At 43.9% G+C, this 21,707-nt stretch overlaps 1 protein-coding gene across 2 annotated transcripts; it reads right to left on the bottom strand.

Moving 5' to 3' along the window:
- Positions 1-431: 431 nt before the first annotated feature.
- On the bottom strand, positions 432-20,558 carry Ccdc126 (coiled-coil domain containing 126). 2 transcript variants are annotated; one of them, XM_021165094.1, is made up of 3 exons: positions 20,352-20,558; positions 6,243-6,628; positions 432-2,224 (listed from the first exon to the last, which is right to left on the bottom strand). In XM_021165094.1, exons 2-3 carry the CDS (start codon positions 6,478-6,480, stop codon positions 2,040-2,042), a joined length of 423 nt encoding a protein of 140 aa, XP_021020753.1. In that variant the 5' UTR covers positions 6,481-6,628; positions 20,352-20,558; the 3' UTR covers positions 432-2,039. The 2 variants fall into 2 exon arrangements, with proteins under 2 accessions (XP_021020753.1, XP_021020754.1); XM_021165095.2 differs by lacking the exon at positions 20,352-20,558 and adding an exon at positions 9,345-9,383.
- Positions 20,559-21,707: the final 1,149 nt, after the last annotated feature.

The following is a 21,707-nucleotide window of genomic DNA, read 5'->3' as shown; positions in this document are numbered from 1 at the left end:
AGCATGCTAGGCAATCGCACTACCAACTGCTTACATTCCCAGCCTCTTTGTTTTCTTACTATTTTATATATATTTTTAAAAGATTTTTGGGGTTGAAATAAAACACAAATTTGTGTTAATATTATTTTTAGTCATTAACATCAAAGGCCATGAATAAAATTCAGTGGTAGAGAGCTACTTTGCATGTGCAAAGCCCTAGATTCTATATCCAGCACTTTAAGAAAAAGAACAAACCACGTGACATTTGTTAAATGCATGACTGCTGTTCTAAAAAAAAGACATGCAACAAGCTAGGCATGCTAGGTGGCGCACGCCTTTAATTCCAGCACTCAGGAGGCAGAGGCAGGCGGATCTCTGTGAGCTCCAGGGTAGCAAAGACTGTTACACAGAAAAACCCATCCTGAAAACCAAAACCAAACCAAAAATAACCATTGTGAATATAAACAATATATTTTATTTCATCCCTGAAAGCAATGAAATCAGAGATGCTCAGGACTCCTCAGAGACCGAACGGTACTGCAGAATCTATGGGCAATGGGACATCATTTCTTTACATAAAGGTACAGGGAAGACATTTCAGAAAGTTATCTTTCATGAAACAATATATTTCTTATACTTATTTTAACAAAATATTATAATCACTGCTACTTTTGTGGTAGCATTATAATAATGAAAAATATCAAAAACTAAATTCAATTTACTCTAAATCTAGAGGCTAGCTGCACATAAGCAGTTATTATATAGAATAAATACTACGAAATATAGAATACTATATAGCAATTGGATTTGCTACAAAGGCTATTTAAATAAAGACATGTTTTATTCTATACTAGAATTAACCAAGTCAAGATTTCTTGTGCTGTATACAGTAGCTGTTTCTCTAAAAAGATAAACCATTTTCATAATTTATATTTTAATGTTCTTAATTCTGTCAAGTGGTCATTATATAAAATGAATAGCTAATCTGACATCTCCTAACACAGGATACTCTTAACATCAACTCACATTAATTTTCCAAGCACTTCTGTGCAGCACAAATAACATTTATTATATACATCTGGCTAAAGTCCTCAAGTCCTTTCCTTCCTCCACCAAAATAACCGAAGAACACTTACCAGAATATGGAATGATGGACTTTCCTAATGGTTTTTACATAGGGTCTGCTCTGCTGCCCAGGCTGACATTGAGCTTGCAGCTCTCCTATCCCAGCCTCCTGGGTTCCATGGCTACAGGCACGTGACACTGAGATTCACTTTCAAATCAACAGCCATGATTGTGAAAAATCATGCATATTTTATTTTTCATTTCATCATAAAAATATGTATTATTCTGGAGAATACATGTAAGAAATTTTTAAGTATGAGATTAGCAATTACTCCCATTTCTATTAAATTGTCCCCTGACGGTTAGCTATGGACAGTGGCTGCTACCCATTTCAAAATTATATTCTTACAAATGCTATTTTTAAAAATATACAATTAACCTTCAGTTAGTTTTGAAGGATAGTGCAAATGAAAACATTCTTTGGGTCTATTTCAAAACATGATTTTCAACATGACACTTCCTTTCTCCGCTTGTAAATTGAGTAACAAAATATAGTTCTGGAAGTAAGCGTGTTCTCTACTCACAGGGACACTGCTGTGACAGGCGGGTGACAGAATGAGTCGAACATTACTGTCCACTTATCTGACAAACATATTATATACTTAGATAAGTATTTCTAGAAAGGATTGCATGTCTTTCTGGTGCTTTTGTTTCTTGATCTCTGTACAGAGATGACCTCCCTGCTTACCATATCAACCTTGTTACCAAATTCCTGTTAAGAATACAGAACAGCATTAAAGAGCTTTGTGTCAAAGCAAACTAATAATGCCTGCGATTATATATACAGAATTAACATCCTATGAATCCAGCAAGCTCCTTGGAAATGTGTAGAGCTTTTATTGTCAAGTATTACTCTGTCCTAGGCAGCAGTTTCAGAGGTGTCCTGCGATGGATGGAATCCACAGTGGTGTAGCCGTGCAAGGTGCCCTTCACTGCTATCTGACGCTGCCCGAAACACTCGTCCTTTTGTTGGTCGTTATCGGCACCAAATTCCCATTGGTGCCATTGGTAGTGTTGGTGGCTGAACCGTTCACAACAATATAGTCGACTTTGCTCTCCAGCTTCACCAAGCGCTGCAAAATGTCATCCAAGAGGACTGCGATTGTTCTCTTCAGATCAGCTAAGGGGAAAAATTGGAATCAATCATATTAAATAGCAATAGAGCACTTAATATTTACATCTTTACAGTTTAAGGGAAAGAGGTAAACAATTATCAGGATATCTGAAAGAAAAAGTGTTTCAGAAAAGATACTTGGAGCCCGACAGGGAGTCTAATCGCGATCATCACTAGCGCCACACCCAAAGCAGCAGAGTTACAAGCACGCCAGAATCTCCACTTCTGAGAGCCGTGCTTTGGATTTAAAGTCTGGCTCAAAACATCAGTCCCTTTGTAAGCAACACATTTAACATTTAGACGTTTCTTACTGTTAAAAAACACATTTATTTTCCGTGTATAGGTACTTGATCTGCATGTATGTCTGTGCACCATGTATATGCCTGGTGCCCAGAAGCCAAGGAGGGCGGTGGATTCCATGCTAGAGTTAAAGACAGCTGTGAGCTCCATGTGGGAGCTGCTGGGTTCTCAGGAAGAGAAGCCAACGCTCTTACCAGTAAGTCATCTCCTGGGACACTGCGTTGCTGAGTAGGTATAAGGCTGGACCAGGCAGGTGGAGAACTAGTGAAGGCAGAACAGGAGAGCCCCATAAGCAAATGACCCCCACAAAAGCCAGACCCTGACGCTCCGTGGAGAACGGGGGTGGGGAGCCAGGGCACAGGGTGGGCGACCTGCTCTGACCTACTCCAGGCTACTCCAGCAGCCTCTGGCTCCATGCTGAGGACAAATGCAGAGGCTCTGGGCTTTGCATTCGTGTTTGTGTGCAGATGCTACTGCCTGGCCAGCACTAACCATGAAGCATTGACTGGCAAATGCTCCATATGAACAAGAAGGCAAACCCCAGACCCATGATGGATGCAGCATCCTCACCTGAGTGCCATAAAGAGAGAGACATCTAACACTGAGACCATGGCAATGGCCCACCCACCTGTGGTACAACCATCCCACTCTAGCAAGAGAGGATGGATGTAGAGGGCGGTTCTGAAGCTTTGATCAGGAATCTGTGGTTACTGATACTGAAGGTCTTTGCCCCCTATTGGATTTTGATCTATCAATAAAGACGCCAGTAGCCAATAGCTGATAGGGCAATATAGGGCAGGGCACTGAAACTTGAACGGGTAGGATGCAGAGAGAGAATCAGAGGACTCCAGAGGAAGAAGGGAACATAGTAACAGCAGGAAAAAAGCCAACCTACCATGTGAGTTTTCTGGCCACTTTCCCAACTGGGCCTGGGGTAGCAAGGGAAGGATTAGGAGTGGCCAGTCATTGAGTTAGCCAAGGCATTTTAAGAATAACTGGGGTGTGTGTGTGTGTGTGTGTGTGTGTGTGTGTGTGTCTGTGTGTCTGTGTTTTCTACTCAAGGATCAGAGATAGGACCCGGCCAGGTGCACACCTGTGACCAGCCAGGAACACAGAGCAGTACAGAACTGCCGCACAGACAGAGAACTCCAAGCTATCCATAGCAATTCAGTTCAGCAGGGTCCCCCTCTGCTTGATGAGCCCTAATCAAACTCCTGCCAATCCATCCAGACCCCGCCCCGCACCTTGACTGAACAGTTGAGTCCTATGGACCTGGCCGTGGCTTCTCAGCTCCTTCTTCAGCCCCGCCTCAGCAGGGTTCTCTGCAGCTCCTCTACTGAGAGGCTCAGAGCCTGTCTAATTTTCAGGGACTAGTTTCTATGAGCTCTCACCTCGGACTTAGTGAGGCCTCTCCGAACTCTGTCATCAACCTTTTGTAGCTGTTCTGAAACTACACACAATTGTGAAGGGAGATGTGTGGTCTGAGGGCAGGCAAGGTGGCTTGTGGGTAAAACTCCTGCTGTAAAAGCCTGAGAACATGAGTTCAACCCCCAGCATCCACATTAGGAGAGAACTGACTCCTAAACCTTGTTTCTGCCTTACATGCTCACTCGCATGCGCGTGCACACACACACACACACACTCATGACCATGATGATACACACAGCCATACAACACACATACACACAATAATAAACCGATTTTTTTGAAATATGTGATCTGAGCGTTATTAGCAATTAAGATTGGAATAAAAGACCTCATGGCCTCACTGTCAGGATAGCTGGAACCACCTAGAAAACTGCAGTCAATAAAACCAACAAAACTTGTGAATTTACTATCACTGAATGAATTCTGACCTTGTAGAAAGACATACTGTGACTATTGCTGACACCGCACACTCAGGAGGCCTGGCCAGGGTCCTAGGCCTGCACCTAGTTCTAATTTTAATTTCTTCCAGAAAGATTCTTAACCTCTGTGGAAGGTGGAGGGCTTTATTACAGTTTTCCTAGCTAGGGAAAAAAAAAAGGACGGTTCTCTCGTAACTTGTCCTTCACGTGTCTCATAGGCTTTTCACAGACATTAGGGACTCAATAGTGGCAACTGATACTGTTATTTTGTTGTTGTTGATGATGATGATGATCCTGAACCAAAAAGTCAGCTCCACCCCTGGTCTGTGATCCCCAGGAAAAATCATCTAAAGGCAGCTGATCAAGTTGATAGATAAGAGCTGTGCTATCAGAAAAAGTGTGAGGCATACACACACTTCTATGAATATAATTGATAACAACGAATTACATTATGATTAAATGGCAAGTTCACGAGTTTATGTGAAGTTTTAAATTGTTCAGAAAGAAATGGTAGAAAATGGTTGACAAAGAAATGCTGATGAGAAAATAAAACAAGGAGGCTGCAGAGACAGATCCGTGGTTAAGAGTGCTGGCACTCTCATAGCTTAGCAATTCAACAGCCACTTAGTCTCAGCCTTCACTTATTTTTGAGACAGTCTCACACTGTACCTAACTAGAATTTGCCAATCCAGTTAGATGAGCTGGCCAGCAGGCCCCAGGGATCCCCTTGTGTCCACCCTCCTAATGCTGGGACTACAGGTGTGCCCCACGTGCCTTGCCTGTTCTTTCTAACAGGGAAAGTATAAATGGGGCATCTGTACCTCCTCCTCCAAGGCTCAGGAAATCCTACAGAAGAAAAGGGCAGAGAGAATGTAAGAGCAGCCTTGGGATGGCATTACTGCACTCTTGAACTCACAGCCCTTGGGACATACTGTGACCTAGCTGTTAGGCCTTTCCTCAAGAGGCAAACACCTCCACTGAAAGAAACAGGCGACTTGAACAAAAGCAAACAAACATTCAACCAACACACTTACTACAGAAGCCCAATCCCAGTGCACTCAGGCTGCAGGAAAACACTGAGATCAAGGTCAAGCAAATAGAGGTGAGCACCCAGCTCAGCTAGTGAGGTGCTCGCCTGGTATGCACAAAACCCTAAGTCTGACAACATAGAAATCAAGTCATGGCACAGGCCTGTAACCCAGGACCAGGGAGATAGATAAAGGAAGAACAAAAGTTCAAGGCCATATTCAACTACAAGGTAAGTTCAAGGCCAACCTGGGAAACAAGAAACTCTGCCTTAAATAAAAAACAAACAAACAAAACAAAACAACAAAATAGGCTAGGGCTATAGCTTAGAGTGTGTAGTGGTTTGAATAGGAATGTCCCTAAGGACTCAAGTGAGAAAGTGTGGCTCAGGGAGTGGCACTATTAGGAGGTGTGGCCTTGTTGGAGGAAGTGTGTCAATGTAGCAATGGGCTTTGAAGTTCTATTAGCTCAAGTCTGACTAGTGTGTCTCAAGTCTCCTGCTGCCTATAGATCAAGATGTAGGACTCTCAGCTCTTTCTCTAGCATCATGCCTGCCTGTATGCTGCATGCTTCCTGCCATGATGACAATGGACTGAACCTCTGAACCTGTAAGCCACCCCAATTAAATGTTTTCCTTGTAAGAGTTGCCTTGGTCATGATGTCTTTTCACAGCAATGAAACCCTAATTAAGACAGTGTGCTAGCCTGGCATTATGTGAAGGCCCTGGATTTGATTCCCAGCACTGAATGAACAGGCTTCATTCTGACTTCCTAGCTTCCCATCTCATCTAAAAGGAAAAGACTGGCACACATAAAGAACTTAAAACAAGCCAGACATTGCCAGGTTCTTACCATAGCCTGCCATGGACGCGCCGCTGTCCACATCTGCCGTGCTCCTGCTCTCCTCCACCAGAGCTTTCACGTATCTTTTGCTTAAATCTAGGATTTGCTCACGAAGCTTGACACTGCTCTGCCGCCGCGGCTGTTGCAAAGTGTAGTGAAGTAGCATCAGCCCCCAGATGAGTCCAAACACCAACAACAGGAAGCTCAGCTTCTGGGACATATTTTTCCTTGAGATTGTACGGAACATGTCTGACGAAGGAAGCAAACAGACTTGACCGAGGAGCAGCGGCTGGAAACAAGACACCGAACGATCAAGTCTTTTGAGAGGAGAGAGGAGGAGCAGCTGACTACTGCCTTCTGTCCATCTTCAGCAGGGCTGCGCTGCCGTCACACAACTGTAAATGAAGAGCAAAGAGTCAGCGCCACCTGCACCAGGATGGACAAGGACAGCGCCGGCCTCTGATGTGCCACTGCCACCCTCCCTGACAGAGTTCTCTGCCACCTAACAAGCTTCCTGGTCATCTATCAGTTCCATTTCATACCTTTTCCTTTTTTATTTATTTTTATTTTTATTTATTTATTATTTTTGGTTTTCGACCTCCCAAATGCTGGGATTAAAAGCGTATGCCACCACTGCCCAGCGCATTTCATATCTTTTCAAAATTAAACTAGAAATAAATATAAATCTGTTAATAGCTGAAAAATTTGCCACCATGGTCATAAAATTTTGAGTGACTTGTCATCTGTCACTAAAGCCATTGATAAGGTTGACAGACAATACAAGATTCTAATTCTGTCTGTTCAAACATGGCCACCAACTCCAACACAAAGGTGATTCCTAAAGGGAACAGAAACAGGAGTGTCAAAATAAAAGTGAGAAATGATGAAAAGCAAAGAGGGAAAATCAAAATGGCTAGCTAGCAGAATCCCCATAATAAGACGTGTGCTGACACATGACTGGAAGGTGCCACTAGATGATGATGTTATGAATGAGGCCACACTAACCCTATGAGCATCCACCCTGAAACAGAAAGGAATCAAGTGCAAGGTTACAAATCACAGAACTTGGAAAGAGTCAGAACATAAAGATTCATGTTTATAAACCACCTAAATACTCAGGAGATAAAGCTCTGGTTTCATCACGGGGGTGGGGGGAGGGGGATGTTCCAAATAAAAATCTATAGTGCATTTCCCATGACTACTTCATAGCTTGCTAAAAACAGACTTTCTAGGGGTGCTTTCATTTCTGCAGTGCCAACAAATAAACATGCCGATTTTAATCCATCTACTAGGGAATAACAAAACCAAATAAAACCTACTTTGAGACTACAACTAAGTGAATACAATACAGTAATATAAAGGTAACAAGGCAGGCGCAGGGGCACACACAGGCAATCCCAGCACACGGGAGGGAAGGCAGCATGGCGAGCTCTCGGCCAGCCGAGGCTGCATGGGAGTGTCAAGCCAGTCTCAGGTACACAGCAAGACAAGCACATCAACCCAAAGCCTTCGGAACATTATAACATTCACTCGGCACATACTGAGCTATGTGCAAGGGATGCTCTACAGTTGTTCTTCCCTAGAAATGTGCTTTCTAGAAGAGATGCTTTAGATTTTGTGTTTATCGGAGACAAGCTATGCATCCTGGATGGTCTGGGCCTCACGACATACATCAAATCAAAGCTGGCCTTAAACTGACACAGATCCAGTTCCTCACATCTGTATAACAAAGCTGCAGATTAACCTGTGCAGCCCTAGCACCCTCTGGAAAGAGCACTGGGACTCTCCAGTTAGTTCAAAAGACAAGTCGGCATGACGACAGAGCCAGAAAGGTGACATCACTGGAGAACTGAGAACACGGCCAGCTAGGTGTTTCTGGCAGATGAAGAGTTAAATGACAGCTAAGAAAGAGAGGGAAGGCGAAGAGAGAGAAGGCATATCAACCATACACTGTGTGCTGAGGACTGGCAGTAGGAAAGCAGCAAAGCCCCTGTTTTCCATAGGTAAACTGTATGGGCAGAAAATCTGTGTGCACAGTGCAAACACAGCAATGTAGAACACGCAAGGGGCGTTAACTGCGAGCCGGGTTTAAAACAGCAGAAGACATGAGGACAAGTGCGGAGCAGAGTGGCTGGCTGTGCGGTCAGAACCAAGGCGACAGTGAAGCCACATGATGCAGCACAGGATAAACACAGCCACAAACACCCTGGGTTCAATACACATTTGGTTTTGAATTCACTTCCGGATGCTGCACGTTGAGAAATCTTTTACCGTTTTCCCAATTAAAAAAAAAAAAAAAAAAAAAAAAACTCAATAAGTTACTCAATCCCAGATGACTAAATATAAGATCTGACTTCACCACTGGTCAGAAAAGAGACTTTCATAAAGGCAGGAACGCTCCAACATGGACTCGCCAGAGTATTTGCTCAGTACTGATATGGGCAAAATCCAGGTCTCCTCTCATGGCTCTTAACTGTATTAATAAGAGATTTTAAAAACAGACCCAGAGGAAAGTCCAAGGACACTTTTATTAGCATTTAACCGGAAACCCCTGAGGACAGGCAAACTGTGGACAGATTTATCTGAGCTAGTATGAAAGCTAGAAAGAGAACTGACAAGCAGCAGTATGACTGGGGGTGGGGTGGGGGATGGGCTTAAGGAGAGTATGAAAGCACAAAAGATTCAAAGTGTTAAGAGAAAAGGAAGAGAACAGAAAGGAGATGTGAGAGTTTTCTGACTGATTCAGAGCAGCCAGCAGGTTCGGGAAGCTGTGGCCTGCCGAGCTAATGCTCAAGGGGTGACCTTGGGAAGGACAGGTACAATGTCACACTGAAAGACTAATTACTACACCTATCTCTTTACCATGCCTTACAGTAAACGTGGCTTCCTAGGCTCCTTGGCCATGCCAACTAGAATGGCAGGTCTCCACCCAGGCCACAGATTCTAGTTTCTTCATCAGGAGTTATGTCTACTCTTTTTCCCCCCACTAATTTATTTATCCACTTTACATCCTGATGGCAGCACCCCACTCCCCCACTCCTCCCAGTATCCCCCTCACATAGCCCCTCCCTCCACACCTCCTCCCTTCTCCTCTGAGGGGGAGGCACTTACCCTGGCCATCAAGTCACTGCAGGGCTAGGCACCTCCTCTCCCACTGAGGCCAGACAAGGCAGCCCAGTTAGGGGAACTGGATCTATAGGCAGACAACAGTCAGGGACAGCCCCCGCTCCAGTTATTGAGGAACCCACATGAAAACCAAGCTGCATTTCTGCTACATATGTGCAGAAGTGGAGGTTCTAGTCCAGCCCATGGACTCTTTGGTTGGTGATTCAGTCTCTGGGAGTCCTCTCTCCCAGGCTCTCCCTAAACCCAAACTCCTGTCCACCCCCATACCCCTCCCCATTCCCTCTGCCACCCAGATCCCACCCTCCTCCCACCCCCACTGACTATTTTATTCCCCTTCTGACATTCAAGCATCCTCCCTTGGGCCCTCCTTGTTAGCTTCTTTGGGTCTGTGGATTATAGCATGGGTATCCTGCACTATACGGCTAATACCCATTTATTAGTGAGTAAATATCACACACATCCTTTTGTGTCTATGTTACCTCACTCAGGATATTTCCTAGTCCCATCCATTTGCCTGCAAATTTCATAATGTCATTGTTTTTAATAGCTGAATTATATTCCACTGTGTAAATAAATCACATTTTCTTTATCCATTTCTTCAGTTGAAGGACATTTGAGGTTTTTTTTTTCTTTCCACTTCTGGCTATTACAAATAAAACTACTATGAGCATAACTGAGCAAGTGTCCTTGTGGTATAGTGGAGCATCTTCTGGTTACATAGCCAGGAATGGTATAGCTAGGTCCTTAGGTAGATCTATTACCAATTTTCTGAGAAACCACCAAATTGATTTCCAGAGTGGTTGTACAAGAAGTCTTCACTCCCACCAGCAATGGAGGAGGATTCCCCTTGCTCCACATCCTTGCCAGCATGTGCTATGCCCTGAATTTTTGATATTGGCCACTCTGACTGGTGTAAGGTAGAATCTCAGGGTCATTTTGATTTACATTTCCCTGAAGACTAAGGATGTTGAACATTAAGTGTTTCTCAGTTATTAGAGATTCCTCTATTGAGAACCTCTGTATAGCTCTATACCCCATTTTTTAATTGGATTATTTGGTTTGTTGGAGTCCAATATCTTGAGTTCTTTATATATTTTGGATAGTAGCCCTCTGTCAGATGTAGGGATGGTAAAGATCTTTTCCCAATCTGTAGGCTGCCATTTTTCCTACTGATGGTGTCCTTAGCCTTTTCGGCTCAACAAAATCCCATTTATTAATTGTTGACCTTAGTGCCTGAGCTACTGATGTTCTGTTCAGGCATTTGTCTCCTGTACCAATGCATTCAAGGCAGTTTCCCACTTTCTCTTCTGTTAGATTTAGTGTATCTGGTTCTTTGTTGAGGTCTTGGATCCACTTGGCCTTTGTTTTATGCAGGGTGATAAATATGGATCTAATGCTTCTTCTACATGTATTTCTACTCTTGACAATGCTCAGCCTCTAACAGAATGAACCTCAATGGGGAGTCAGGGGGTTGGACGCACACAATAATGATAAGGAAATTTGGTGGTGGCACTAAGATCAACAATTAATAAATGGGACTTTGTTGAGCCGAAAAGGCTAAGGACACCATCAGTAGGACAAAACGGCAGCCTACAGTTTGGGAAAAGATCTTTACCATCCCTACATCTGACAGAGGGCTACTATCCAAAATATATAAAGAACTCAAGATATTAATTTATTATGCAAAGTATTTGCCGATGTGTTAGATGCACACAGTAGATGTTTTATTCAGACACACACACAAAAGCAAGTTTATGTCACTTACAGGAAGTTTGATGGAACTGGAAATCATCATTAAGTGGAACAGGCCAGTCTCACAAAGTGTTGTGTTCTCCCTGGTAGGTGATAGTTAACTTTAAAAGAAAGAAATAAAAGGGGGAACAATTTGAAAAAAGAAAAAAGAGAGAGGGCAAAGAAAGTATAATAGACGGAGTAAATGTGATGAAGGGTTGTTGTGGAAATTCCCCTAACTGGTTAGATAATAAAGACGACAAGAACTAAATCACTGGGCGAGAAGGCAGCAGGACTTCTGGGTTAGAAAGAGGGAACGCAGGAGAAAGAGACTTCCTTTTGGACTGTAGGAGCAAGGGAGGCAGGCACAATGTAGGAAGACAGAGGTTGTCAGAGTGGATCCGATACTGGAGGATTTATAACATAGACTAGATTATAAAATTAGGATGCTAGGTTCCGCGCCCAGCAATTGTGTTACCTGTTGATTTTAAACTAAGATTGTGTGATGTTTTCCTTCACACAGTCACTCATCTGGGTTCCAGAGAGAGAAGGTAAAGGCGGCAGATCGTGGGTGTACAAGCATGCATCCTAGCCAGCCTCGGGAATTTGGAAGCGTGGGATGGGGGTGGCAGCAGCCAGCTGTGGGAACTTAGCGAGCCAGGTGGAGAGAATGACTCCAGAGCTCCAGACAGGCAGAGCCAGCCTGGGTGAGACAGGCCCTGGCTAGAAGGAATAATGTGGTCTCGGTCTGTCTGCCGACCAGAAAATAGACCAAGACCAGTGGTCAGTGCATAGCTGGCCGTAGTGTGGATTTGGATTTTTAATATTTCACACTACAAAGGGCATTCATTCTCCACTACTCTGTTCCATGTATGAAGTGTCGACAGAACCCACCGTGCTGCACAGCTAATAAACGCGAAGTTGAGAGACAGGAAAGAGTTGTCTTGGGAATAACAAAGGTCTGAGAGGCTGGGAGCATGGATCCCACTCTACATTAGGACTCTGAAAGTACACCAAGGAACAAAGTAGCATGGCATGGACAACACAAAGAAGAAGGAACACCCCAGAACCCTCCCCGAGTTAAAAAGACGTCCAGGAGCCAGCTTAGGCCTGACCAAGGGTTGAAAAGTTCCAGCCTCCAAGACAGTTCCCTGATGTACCCCAAGACCTGAGAATTAGCCCGAGAACCACAAGCCATTCCAAGCAACGCAGGAAGAAGTAACTAGATCTTTAAAGGTACACATCTCCACTGTTCTTTCTCAGGCAATATTTTACCAAAAACTCACCTAGCAAGATTCTTATAATCCCAGTACCAAATCACACCCTACACCAATTAAATCAATTAAATGAGAATGGAGATGGGAACCAAGCTCCATCTTTGTTCTTGTCTTGGTTTTTTTGTTTGTTTGTTTGGTTGGTTGGTTTTGGTTTTGGTTTTTCGAGACAGGGTTCCTCTATAGCCCTGGCTGTCCTGGAACCCACTTTGTAGACCAGGCTGGCCTCGAACTCAGAAATCCACCTGCCTCTGCCTCCCGAGTGCTGGGATTAAAGGCGTGCACCACCACATAGCCTGCCATGATGTGTTGGTGAGCATTCCTAGATGGCGGGCAAACATTCTCCCTACCGCTGAGCTATGCTCCCAGACAGCATCGGTATGGCTAGTTTTACAGTTGCCATTGCTTTACGACAGGGTTATAATATGGACTTCCATGGCCTCCATCATCTTGCCTCTCAGCCTTTACAAGGGCTGGGATTACAGATGTGTGCTACCATGTCTGCGGCTACCAATATTTTTAAAAGAACACTAGGTTAGTCCTCAATGTACAGCAAAGTCAGAGAAGAATACTGCCCGGACTATCAGATCTCCTCATGAAATGAAGCAGCAACAAGATTTGCAGGGGAGGCATTGTAAATTCTGAGTTATGAATCAGATCATTTTGTGTGACATCAGAATCCTGGTGCTTGAGGGAGGTAGAAATCTGTGACCTTTACCAGAACACAAGTTCTTACTGCCAGAGTGGCCAAGTCCCCACTCTTACTAGGCAAGCATAAAGGTGAAAAGCCAACTCTACAGAACCACTTCAGTGTCAGTATGAGAACACATTCCTGTCCACTGGGAGTTACATGTATGCTTTCATAGAGGAAGATGGACAGACAAGGAGTTTAAACTTTCAGCAACTAACAGTAATTTATTTATATTCCTTCAGTGATTACAGAAGGAACAACTATTAGCCTCAATTAGGAAAAAAAAAATAGGACCATAGGCATATATTTTTGCAACCTACTTTGTTAAGGACTCAAGCACTCCTCTATCCCACCACCCAGCAGAGGTAGTAAAAGAGACAAGTTAGTAGAATATGGGAGAAGTGGACCTGTTCAGCAATAGTTCTTTGAGGGTGAGCCTGGTTTTCTTTGGCAGCAGTTCATTCCCGTAGCATAAAACAAATATGACTTAGCAACTGCAGATCAGTCCTCTAGGTAGGCAGACACCAGGCACAAACCAACAGCTTCGATCCAGTCCTCTCAGCAAGCAGACACTAGGCAGCTATAGTTCAATCCTGAAGAAACCACCAGGCTTGCCAACAGGCCTGAGGCAACAAGGTTGCTGAAGCTGAAAGCTGCCACAGGAACCTCACAGGCAGTTCTTGAGTTTCTCTCAGTGGTGGCATTAACACAAGTTGAATTCAACAATGCTATGTAAGGAGAACCAATACATGTGTGTTTATCAAATAATAATGAGGTGGAACAAACCAAACCCAAGCTCAGTGCTCATCTCCCACTGTCTGTGGGGTCATATTTATTCTCCTTCATCAATCATCCTTTCAAGTGTTTGCTCTATCAAAACATCCTTTCACCTGTATCTTTCACATGTTTACTTTAAGCAAGATGTGACAGGGAGTTTGAACTTTGAGCAATTAACAGTAATTTACTAACACTCCTTTCACCTGTGTGCACCAGCAAACCATCAGCTGACATAACTAACTTTCCAAAGAACTAGAAGTTTCCATTTTAGAGGACTCAATGTGCTTTTCTGTGTGGTATTCGAAGCTTCAAATGACAACAGCACACTGCCATTCTCTTTTATGTTTCAAGTACTGGCCCTCTCAAAGCCTTGAGTCACTACCTAGCAACCTAACAGGCTATCACTCAGAATTTCTGGGCCACCATCATACAACAGTCTTCTGCTAGCCAAAATTACAGCAATCTAAAATGATCTTTTTTTCCCCAGATTACTGTCACTATTTGTAGGGAGCAGTTCTGATGCTAAGGTCCTGTTCCTCAATTGGTTCTTGATCTGTCAGTAAAGGACGCCATGGGCCAATTGCTGGGAGGAACGGACAGACGGACTTCCAGGTCCCTAGAGGCAGACATAGGACTCAAGGAAAGAGGAGGAGGCGTTCACCATGCTTTGGAGAGAGAAGAACTGAGAGCCATGTAAGATCTCAAAACAGAGTGACACACAGGCTGCTCCTATAGAAGGGGGCTCGGGGGAGTTTAGCAACTGAAGTTTGGGGTGTCTGGGAGAGACAGAGATAAGAAATTGGTAAGAGCATGCTTTTCCAGGCAGGAGATAGTAGTGCCCAACAATTGTGCCAAGAAGGCAAATTGAAATTGAACAACTATGTGTCTGTGTCTTTTAGCCATGGATTCAAGGGAAGCTGAGAGGGGGCTGGTAGCATGGCTACTTCCCAGAGCAAAGGCATTTAGAGCATAAAACTATGTTATAACCATTTCCATCATTATCCCCATTATTGTGTGTGTGTGTGTGTGTGTAAAATAACCTTCTAAACATTCCTATGGGAAAGTTCCCAACTGCAGAAAATCCAAAAAGGAAATAGAAAAAAAAAATCAGAGGAAAATAAACATCTAGACACTACTATGTGCAGTTTCATTTGATGTGTGAAGGAGCTTGGTTTATTCATTCATCTGCTCATCCATTCATCCACATTATCTATTAAAGCACCTACTATGTGTCAGGAATTGGCAGTGTGAAAGGTAGAAGTAGGATTCCTGTTTTCTTGAAGACCATGCCTTAGCAGAAGTGAGACAATTAATAAGGCACTGCTCTGAATAAACAGAAACAGAGGCGGGGTATGATGAAGTCTGTATGAGGTATGGGCTAAGGTAATCCCTCAGAGAGGTTAGCAACTGGTCTGCCAACTACAAAATCTGGTCCCAATTTATTACCAACTAAAACTATTAACATTTATTTCTGACCAGAATCTTGAAGGAAACTGCTTGCTCTCTCTCTCTCTCTCTCTCTCTCTCTCAATACAAGCAAATAGCAGAACTGGAGAGATGGCTCAACGATTAAGAGCACTTGCTGCTTTTTTCTGAGCATATTAAAAATAAGTGTGTGTGTGTGTGTGTGTGTGTGTGTTTTGGTGGATCCAGGGTGGGGAGGGGGTTGGGGGGAGGCTGATAGATCAGTCTACCCAGAGCTTAAAGTGGGATAGTAGAAACTACAGGCTACAAGCAAATAAGCAGGAAAGGCCTCACAAGCCCTAATAAGGCCTTGTCTAGACAAAACAAAGTAAAGAAAAGAATATATCTATATCCCACAAGTAAACACAGGATCAAAGAGAAAACAGCCTACCAAAGCTATTCCTTGTTGTAAAAGCCAATTCAACCAAGAACCCAAACCAGGCTAGCAAGCTCAGGTTTTCATTCTGACACAGGTGATGCCTGTATCTTTTTCCACATCACCTGGCGTCCAATCTCAGTCTTTCCCAATTGGCTAGTTTTAAAAGAATCATGCAAAGAGAATGAAAGAAAGAGGGAAGGAGTCTGCTGCCCTAGGCTGTCATATTCTGGAGGGTTGGGGAGGGGTTGTCTTTGCATAAACAAATATGGAGAAAGTAAACGATTTGCATAAAAATTTTACAAGGCAGGAGAGATGAGAGGTGTGGGAGATTTGTAGAATTTTGGCCCTCAGTAGGTTGTCCACCTCTGATAGAAAAAAGACATTTCCCCTCACAAATAGCAAAGAAACCCCAGGCAAAGAAAGCCCTAATGTCCCATTTCTTAGGAGCTTGTCAGGCTGTCTGTGTAACATACAGGATCAATAACGACCTGATGTGATGATCTTTACAAACAGGAAAACACTGAATTTGTATTTTCTAATAGGAAGAGGATTAAGAGGAAGTGGAGTGCAAAACAAAGTCTAGGGAACAATTCCAAGAATGTTAACAGAAAAAAAAACCTGTTACTAGGTATTTTAAGCACAATGTGTCAAACTCTGAAAAATACATTCCCTAAGGAGTACAGACAACAGACAGCAAAGACTGGCAGAAGTTTTTTCTAAATTTCTCTATTTGTTACAGGGTTTATTATTGACACTCCAACTATAAAATCTTTATAGGAGGCAGGTATAGTGGTGCATGCCTGTATCCAGTACTCAAGGGACAGAGGCAAGATCTGAGTTTGAGGGCAGCCAGGGCTACACAATGAGACCCTGACTTTAAAACAACAAAAACAAACAAACAAGCAAAAAACTTTAAAGCTGTGATTCTCAACCTTCCTAATGCTGCAACCCTTTAATACAGTTCTCATGTTGTGGTGACCCCCAACCATAAAATTGTTTTATTGTTACTTCATAACTGTAATCTTGTACTGTTATGACTCATAATGTAAACATCTGATATGCTACCCTTATGGAGGTCACAAGCCCCAGGTTGAGAACTGCTGCTTGAAAAGACTGCAGTGTTCAAAGCTCTCTTACACATCTCACCAAGCAGTATGCCATGCAAATAGCCAAGTAGTTAAGCAACATTTCAGTGGTTTCTCCCTAGCCCCAAACCAAAAGATAAACTTGTTAGGCCAGCTTTATTGCTGGAACAAAAGAAAGACAACTAACCACGAAATACTTAAACTAGAATTATAGAAAAGAAGGAAGAAGAGCACAGAGTCAGGACATCCAAAACATTTCAACTCTCGGCTCAGGGTCCCACTGCTTCCCAAAAGCAGGGAACAAAACAGATCATTTGCAATTAGCAATGTTTTAAAAAAACAAAACAGAAATCATCAGAGAAAAATGTACAGACTACAGACTTTATTTTGCAAAACTTTTTCTGGGTACATTTATTTCTACATATAGGCATGCAGGCATGTCCATGAAATCTACAGATAAAGATTTCTTGCTGAGTTTCAGTTTTAAAAAGTATTTTTAAAAACAAGTCCCTTTTAAACTGCCCGTTACAAAGTATTTCCATAATTTTTTACGAAAGCATTGTAATAGCAACTGTAATGTTAAAAACATTAACAGATGGCTAATCCTACCTTCAAATCTCTCATTCAAATCCCATTTCGCCTTGATTCAGTGCTACATTCTGTGCTGTTATGAATAATATCTAACAGAGGCGGCAGCGGCAGCGGCAGCAGCGGCCAATAAGCAGAGCTGCCGGCACTCAGCCTAAGGTGCTATAAGCATCACACCCGCTTGTTGTCTCCAAAGGACTTCACAGCCATAGAGGCATATGTAGAGAATAAGGAAGATATGGTATGTTCACCAACAGTCAGAAGTACACATAACTCTCTCCAATGCAAGATGCAGAACTAAGCCCTACACACACAGACACACACACACCAGACTTGGCCCTGGAATGGAATTTCTGAAGAAACTGTCCATTCCTAAAATATTTTCTCTACATAATACTGCCTGAAGCAAATATCTGGTGGAAAAGAATTAACACAGGCAACAGCTACCAACTCTATAATTAGGCCTAAACTTGAAGATGCTTAGGCCTGGGGGTATGTAGCTACTGAGTTCAATCCACAGTGCTAAGAACTAAAGGTTAAAAAATAAATAAAATCTACTGCCTTGAAGAAAGCTACACAAGAGTTCTTACTAAGGTGACACACAGATATCTTAACATTTTCAGATGGCATCTTGGGGAAGAGAAGCAACAGCAGTAACAATTATAAAAATAGATCTTAAAAGAGAGAATAAAGTACGATAAGGTACTCTTGCCTGATGGCACAGGGCTTTAATTCCAGCATGAGGGAGGCAGAAGCACTTAGAGCTCTGTGAGTTGAAGACCAGTCTACACAGCGAGTTCCAGTCCACAGAGCTATGGTGAGATAAGGGTGGGGGTAAAGTAAGGCTGGGATTGAAAACAGGAAGCACTATATCAAAAGAAAAGTGCTTTATCACTGTGCTATAGAGAGTGTTTAATGTAAAACCACATTATGCAGCATCAGATATTTCAGTCACAGGCTGAGCTGCTCAGAGCCTTAGCCAATCATAGCTTGTGTCATATGGCCCTACACCTCTTTCCAGATGAACTAGCATGGGCACCCCTGCCAGGGGCCATCTACATAAAGAGACCAGAGAGAAAACAACAGCTGAAGTAGATGAATTTATGAAAAGGAAAAATGAAAACAGGTTAGAGAAGTGAGACCAGAAACTAAGAGGGCACAGGCAAGAGGTACCCAGCACCACCAGGATGGAAGGAAGAGGAGCCGCAGCTCGGAGAGCCGATGCTGGTTGGTAGGGATCCTGATTTCTGCAGCTTCCTAGCTCTTCCACGAGAATCCCTTTTTATCAGGGTGGAAGGAAAGAACTGTAAAACGTAGAGGGCAGGGAACAAGGACACGAATAAATGCGTAAGGGGATTTATAGTTTTCCGCTATAGTAAAACGGATGTTCCAAGATCCTTAGCCTTGGAAGTCTGAGATAGACGAGTCCCTGGAATCGATCTGTTCATTACTGTAGACACGGGGAAAGGAGAACTGCAGAGAAAGCAGAGCTAAGGTCATGTGGATGGTGGACACAGGACAAGAACCGAGGCTGCAGTTCTCACCTTCTCCTCTACTGCACTCAGTAACACCAAGGAGAGACATTTCCTTCAAAATGAGTGTTTCTGCCGCACGTTTTAAGGTCAGTCAGAGATGTTTGCATGCGTATGCCCCTTCCACAATTATTAACTGCTACTGTTTTAGCACTCATTAGAAGGCTCCCCTTCCCCTAAAGGTGTTACACAGTCACACAAATCATCAGGCCCACCAGCCCCACTATCCCTCTACAACTGCACATTCAAAACAATATTTACTCAATTATGTCACATATTGCGCAATAGTGTCTCGACTCAAAATAGTACATACAGGGCATACACGTTAAATAAAAATGAAATTCAGTTAAAAGTTTTATAAAGATTTCCTTGAAAACCCAATGTCAATAACATTGAGAAAGCAAGGGTAAAAACAACCGACAGAACCTGAACACGTTGAAGTCGATCCTGATCAGATTTACTGCATTCATTCAATGTGTCTCCTGACAAAAACTACAACCTGGGAAGAGAAATCCTAAGAGGGTGCCAGGTGATGGTGGCGCACACCTTTGATCCCAGTATTAGGGAGGCAGAGGCAGGAGGATCTCTTGAGTTTGAGGCCAGCCTGAGTGAATTCCAGGACAGCCAGAGCTACACAGAGAAACCCTGTCTAGAAAATGAGAGAAGGGGGGTGGGGGGGAGAGAAACGACTGAACCATTAGAAACAGTACAGAAAGTTGACATAGGGCAAAGCTGCAAAGGATCTGCCGGACAAAGCCTTTAATCTCCTTTTAAGGGTTTCCTATGGGACCAGGCTAGGGAGGTGGGGGAGGTGAGTCCTTGTACAGTTATCTACAGAGCTGATCCCCAGGAAAGCAGAGTCATCAATTTCCTTAGAACATTCTCAGCCATCTTAAAGGGGCGGAAATTAAGAAGCCAGCATATCTTAAGGAATTCTCTGCATGTAAGAAGTAAAACTATAAAGTGAACACACAAGCTAGTGATTAACCAAAAGTCCACACACTTCGAATCACATTCAAAACATCTTTTCGTCAAATGAAGAACTCAAGGTGTAATAGCTTATTATCCATAAATCTAACAACTTAAAGCTGTATGAGATCTCCATCTGCTGGATGAAACAAATCGGCTTGGAGCCATTGCTTCGCCTGAATGAAGCAGCAGGCAAAGGGACGCCAGGGGTTCGAATCCTGGCTGCCTGGCCATTCAATTGCCACCGCCTGCACCTACAGCAGATAAAGTTCCTCCCCAGCCTCCCAGGAGAAGAGTTTGGAAGGTTTAATGGGCATTTCACGTCCTTCTCCTAACGAGAGAACTGAGCTGTCAAGAGCGGAGCACAAATGAGAGCGGCCGCAGAGACTGCCCATCCCCGCAGAGCACCGCGGAGCCCGGCCCGGCGGTCGAGGCTGTCAAAGTAGCAAAGCCGGGGCCGCAGGGACACCGCCTCCCGCCTCCCCAATCTCCTCCGTCTGACCTGGCCTGCTGGTTTCCTTTCAATCACGCGGGCCGCCGCCGCGGGGCTCACAAACTGGAACTACAGCCACAGCCCGCCACGGGCGGGCGTTAGCGGCGCCGCAACAGCCTCCGGGCCAGGACGGAGGTAGGACCGAGAGCGCTCGGCACCCGGGGACTCTACTCCCGGTTTCCGCTCCGCCTCCCGGCCACCCTTCCCCCATTCTCCGGCCAGGGCCTACTGCGCGCGGCATTGTGGGGAATGTAGTCCCGCCTTGCGGAGAGACAGCACGTGCTCTTGGCTCGGGGCAACGCGGTTGCTTAGCAACTAAGAGGCGCAGCAGCTGCAATGCTTCTAGAGAAAACTCAGCACCCTATTCGCCACTAGCGGTGAAGCATCCTACTATCTACCTTCCACTAGAAAAGCAACCCCTAATGCTGTTGTCTGACACTAGAGGGCATCCTAGTGTTGGAGAGACCAATGTCCCCATTGTGCTCCTGAAGGTCCTCACCCAGGGAAGTAGGATAAAAAAATAACTAAAAGGACTAAAGACTAATAGAAACAAACTATCCTTTTCTGAGGACTGGAGTCCTAGCTCAAAAGTTCAGACAGTTTGCTGAGGGACCAGAAGACCAGAGTTAAATTACCAGCTCCCATATCAAGAGGTTCATAATCTCTTGGAACTCCAGCTCCAAGGGATCCCTTCCGCTTCTGGCCTCTGCAGACCTCAGCACACTCACACACAATTGCATGAATACAAATAAAGTGTTTTAAAGATATTCTTGTCACAGATGGTATAAATATGACACATGATAAATACAAAACAACTTGTAGACAAATTATAACAATTAATAAGAGTTTAACAAAGTTAATACATTTTTTAAAAATCAAGTACTTCGGGACTTGGTATGCAGCTTAATGGTAGAACACTTGGCTAGCATGAATATGGCCCTGATTAAATGCTCAGCACACACAAAATTACACGTTAAAAAGTCAAACTGGGCTGGAAAGATGGCTGAGCACTTGTGCTTAGAGAGCACTCGGGTTTAGTTTCCAGAGTCCACATGGTGGCTCACAACCATCTGTCACCCCCATTTCTGGATATGTGACAGTCTTCCTCTGGCCTCACCAGGTAAACAGTTGGTACACTGAGGTACATGCAAGCAAAATACCCATACTCATAAAATTCTCTCTCCCCTTGTCTCTCTGTCTGTGTACATGTCTCTGTGTGTGCCTCTCTCTGTGTGTCTCTGTGTGTGTGTCTCTGTGTGTGTGTCTCTGTGTGTGTGTCTCTGTGTCTCCCTCTGTGTCTCTGTGTCTCTGTGTGTGTGTCTCTGTGTGTGTGTCTCTGTGTGTGTGTCTCTGTGTGTATCTGTG

This window comes from Mus caroli, chromosome 6 (genome assembly GCF_900094665.2).
Source record: "Mus caroli chromosome 6, CAROLI_EIJ_v1.1, whole genome shotgun sequence".
In the NCBI taxonomy this organism is placed as follows: Eukaryota; Metazoa; Chordata; class Mammalia; order Rodentia; family Muridae; genus Mus; species Mus caroli.
Note: the sequence above shows the minus strand (reverse complement) of the source record. Positions and strands in the feature narration are given on the sequence as shown.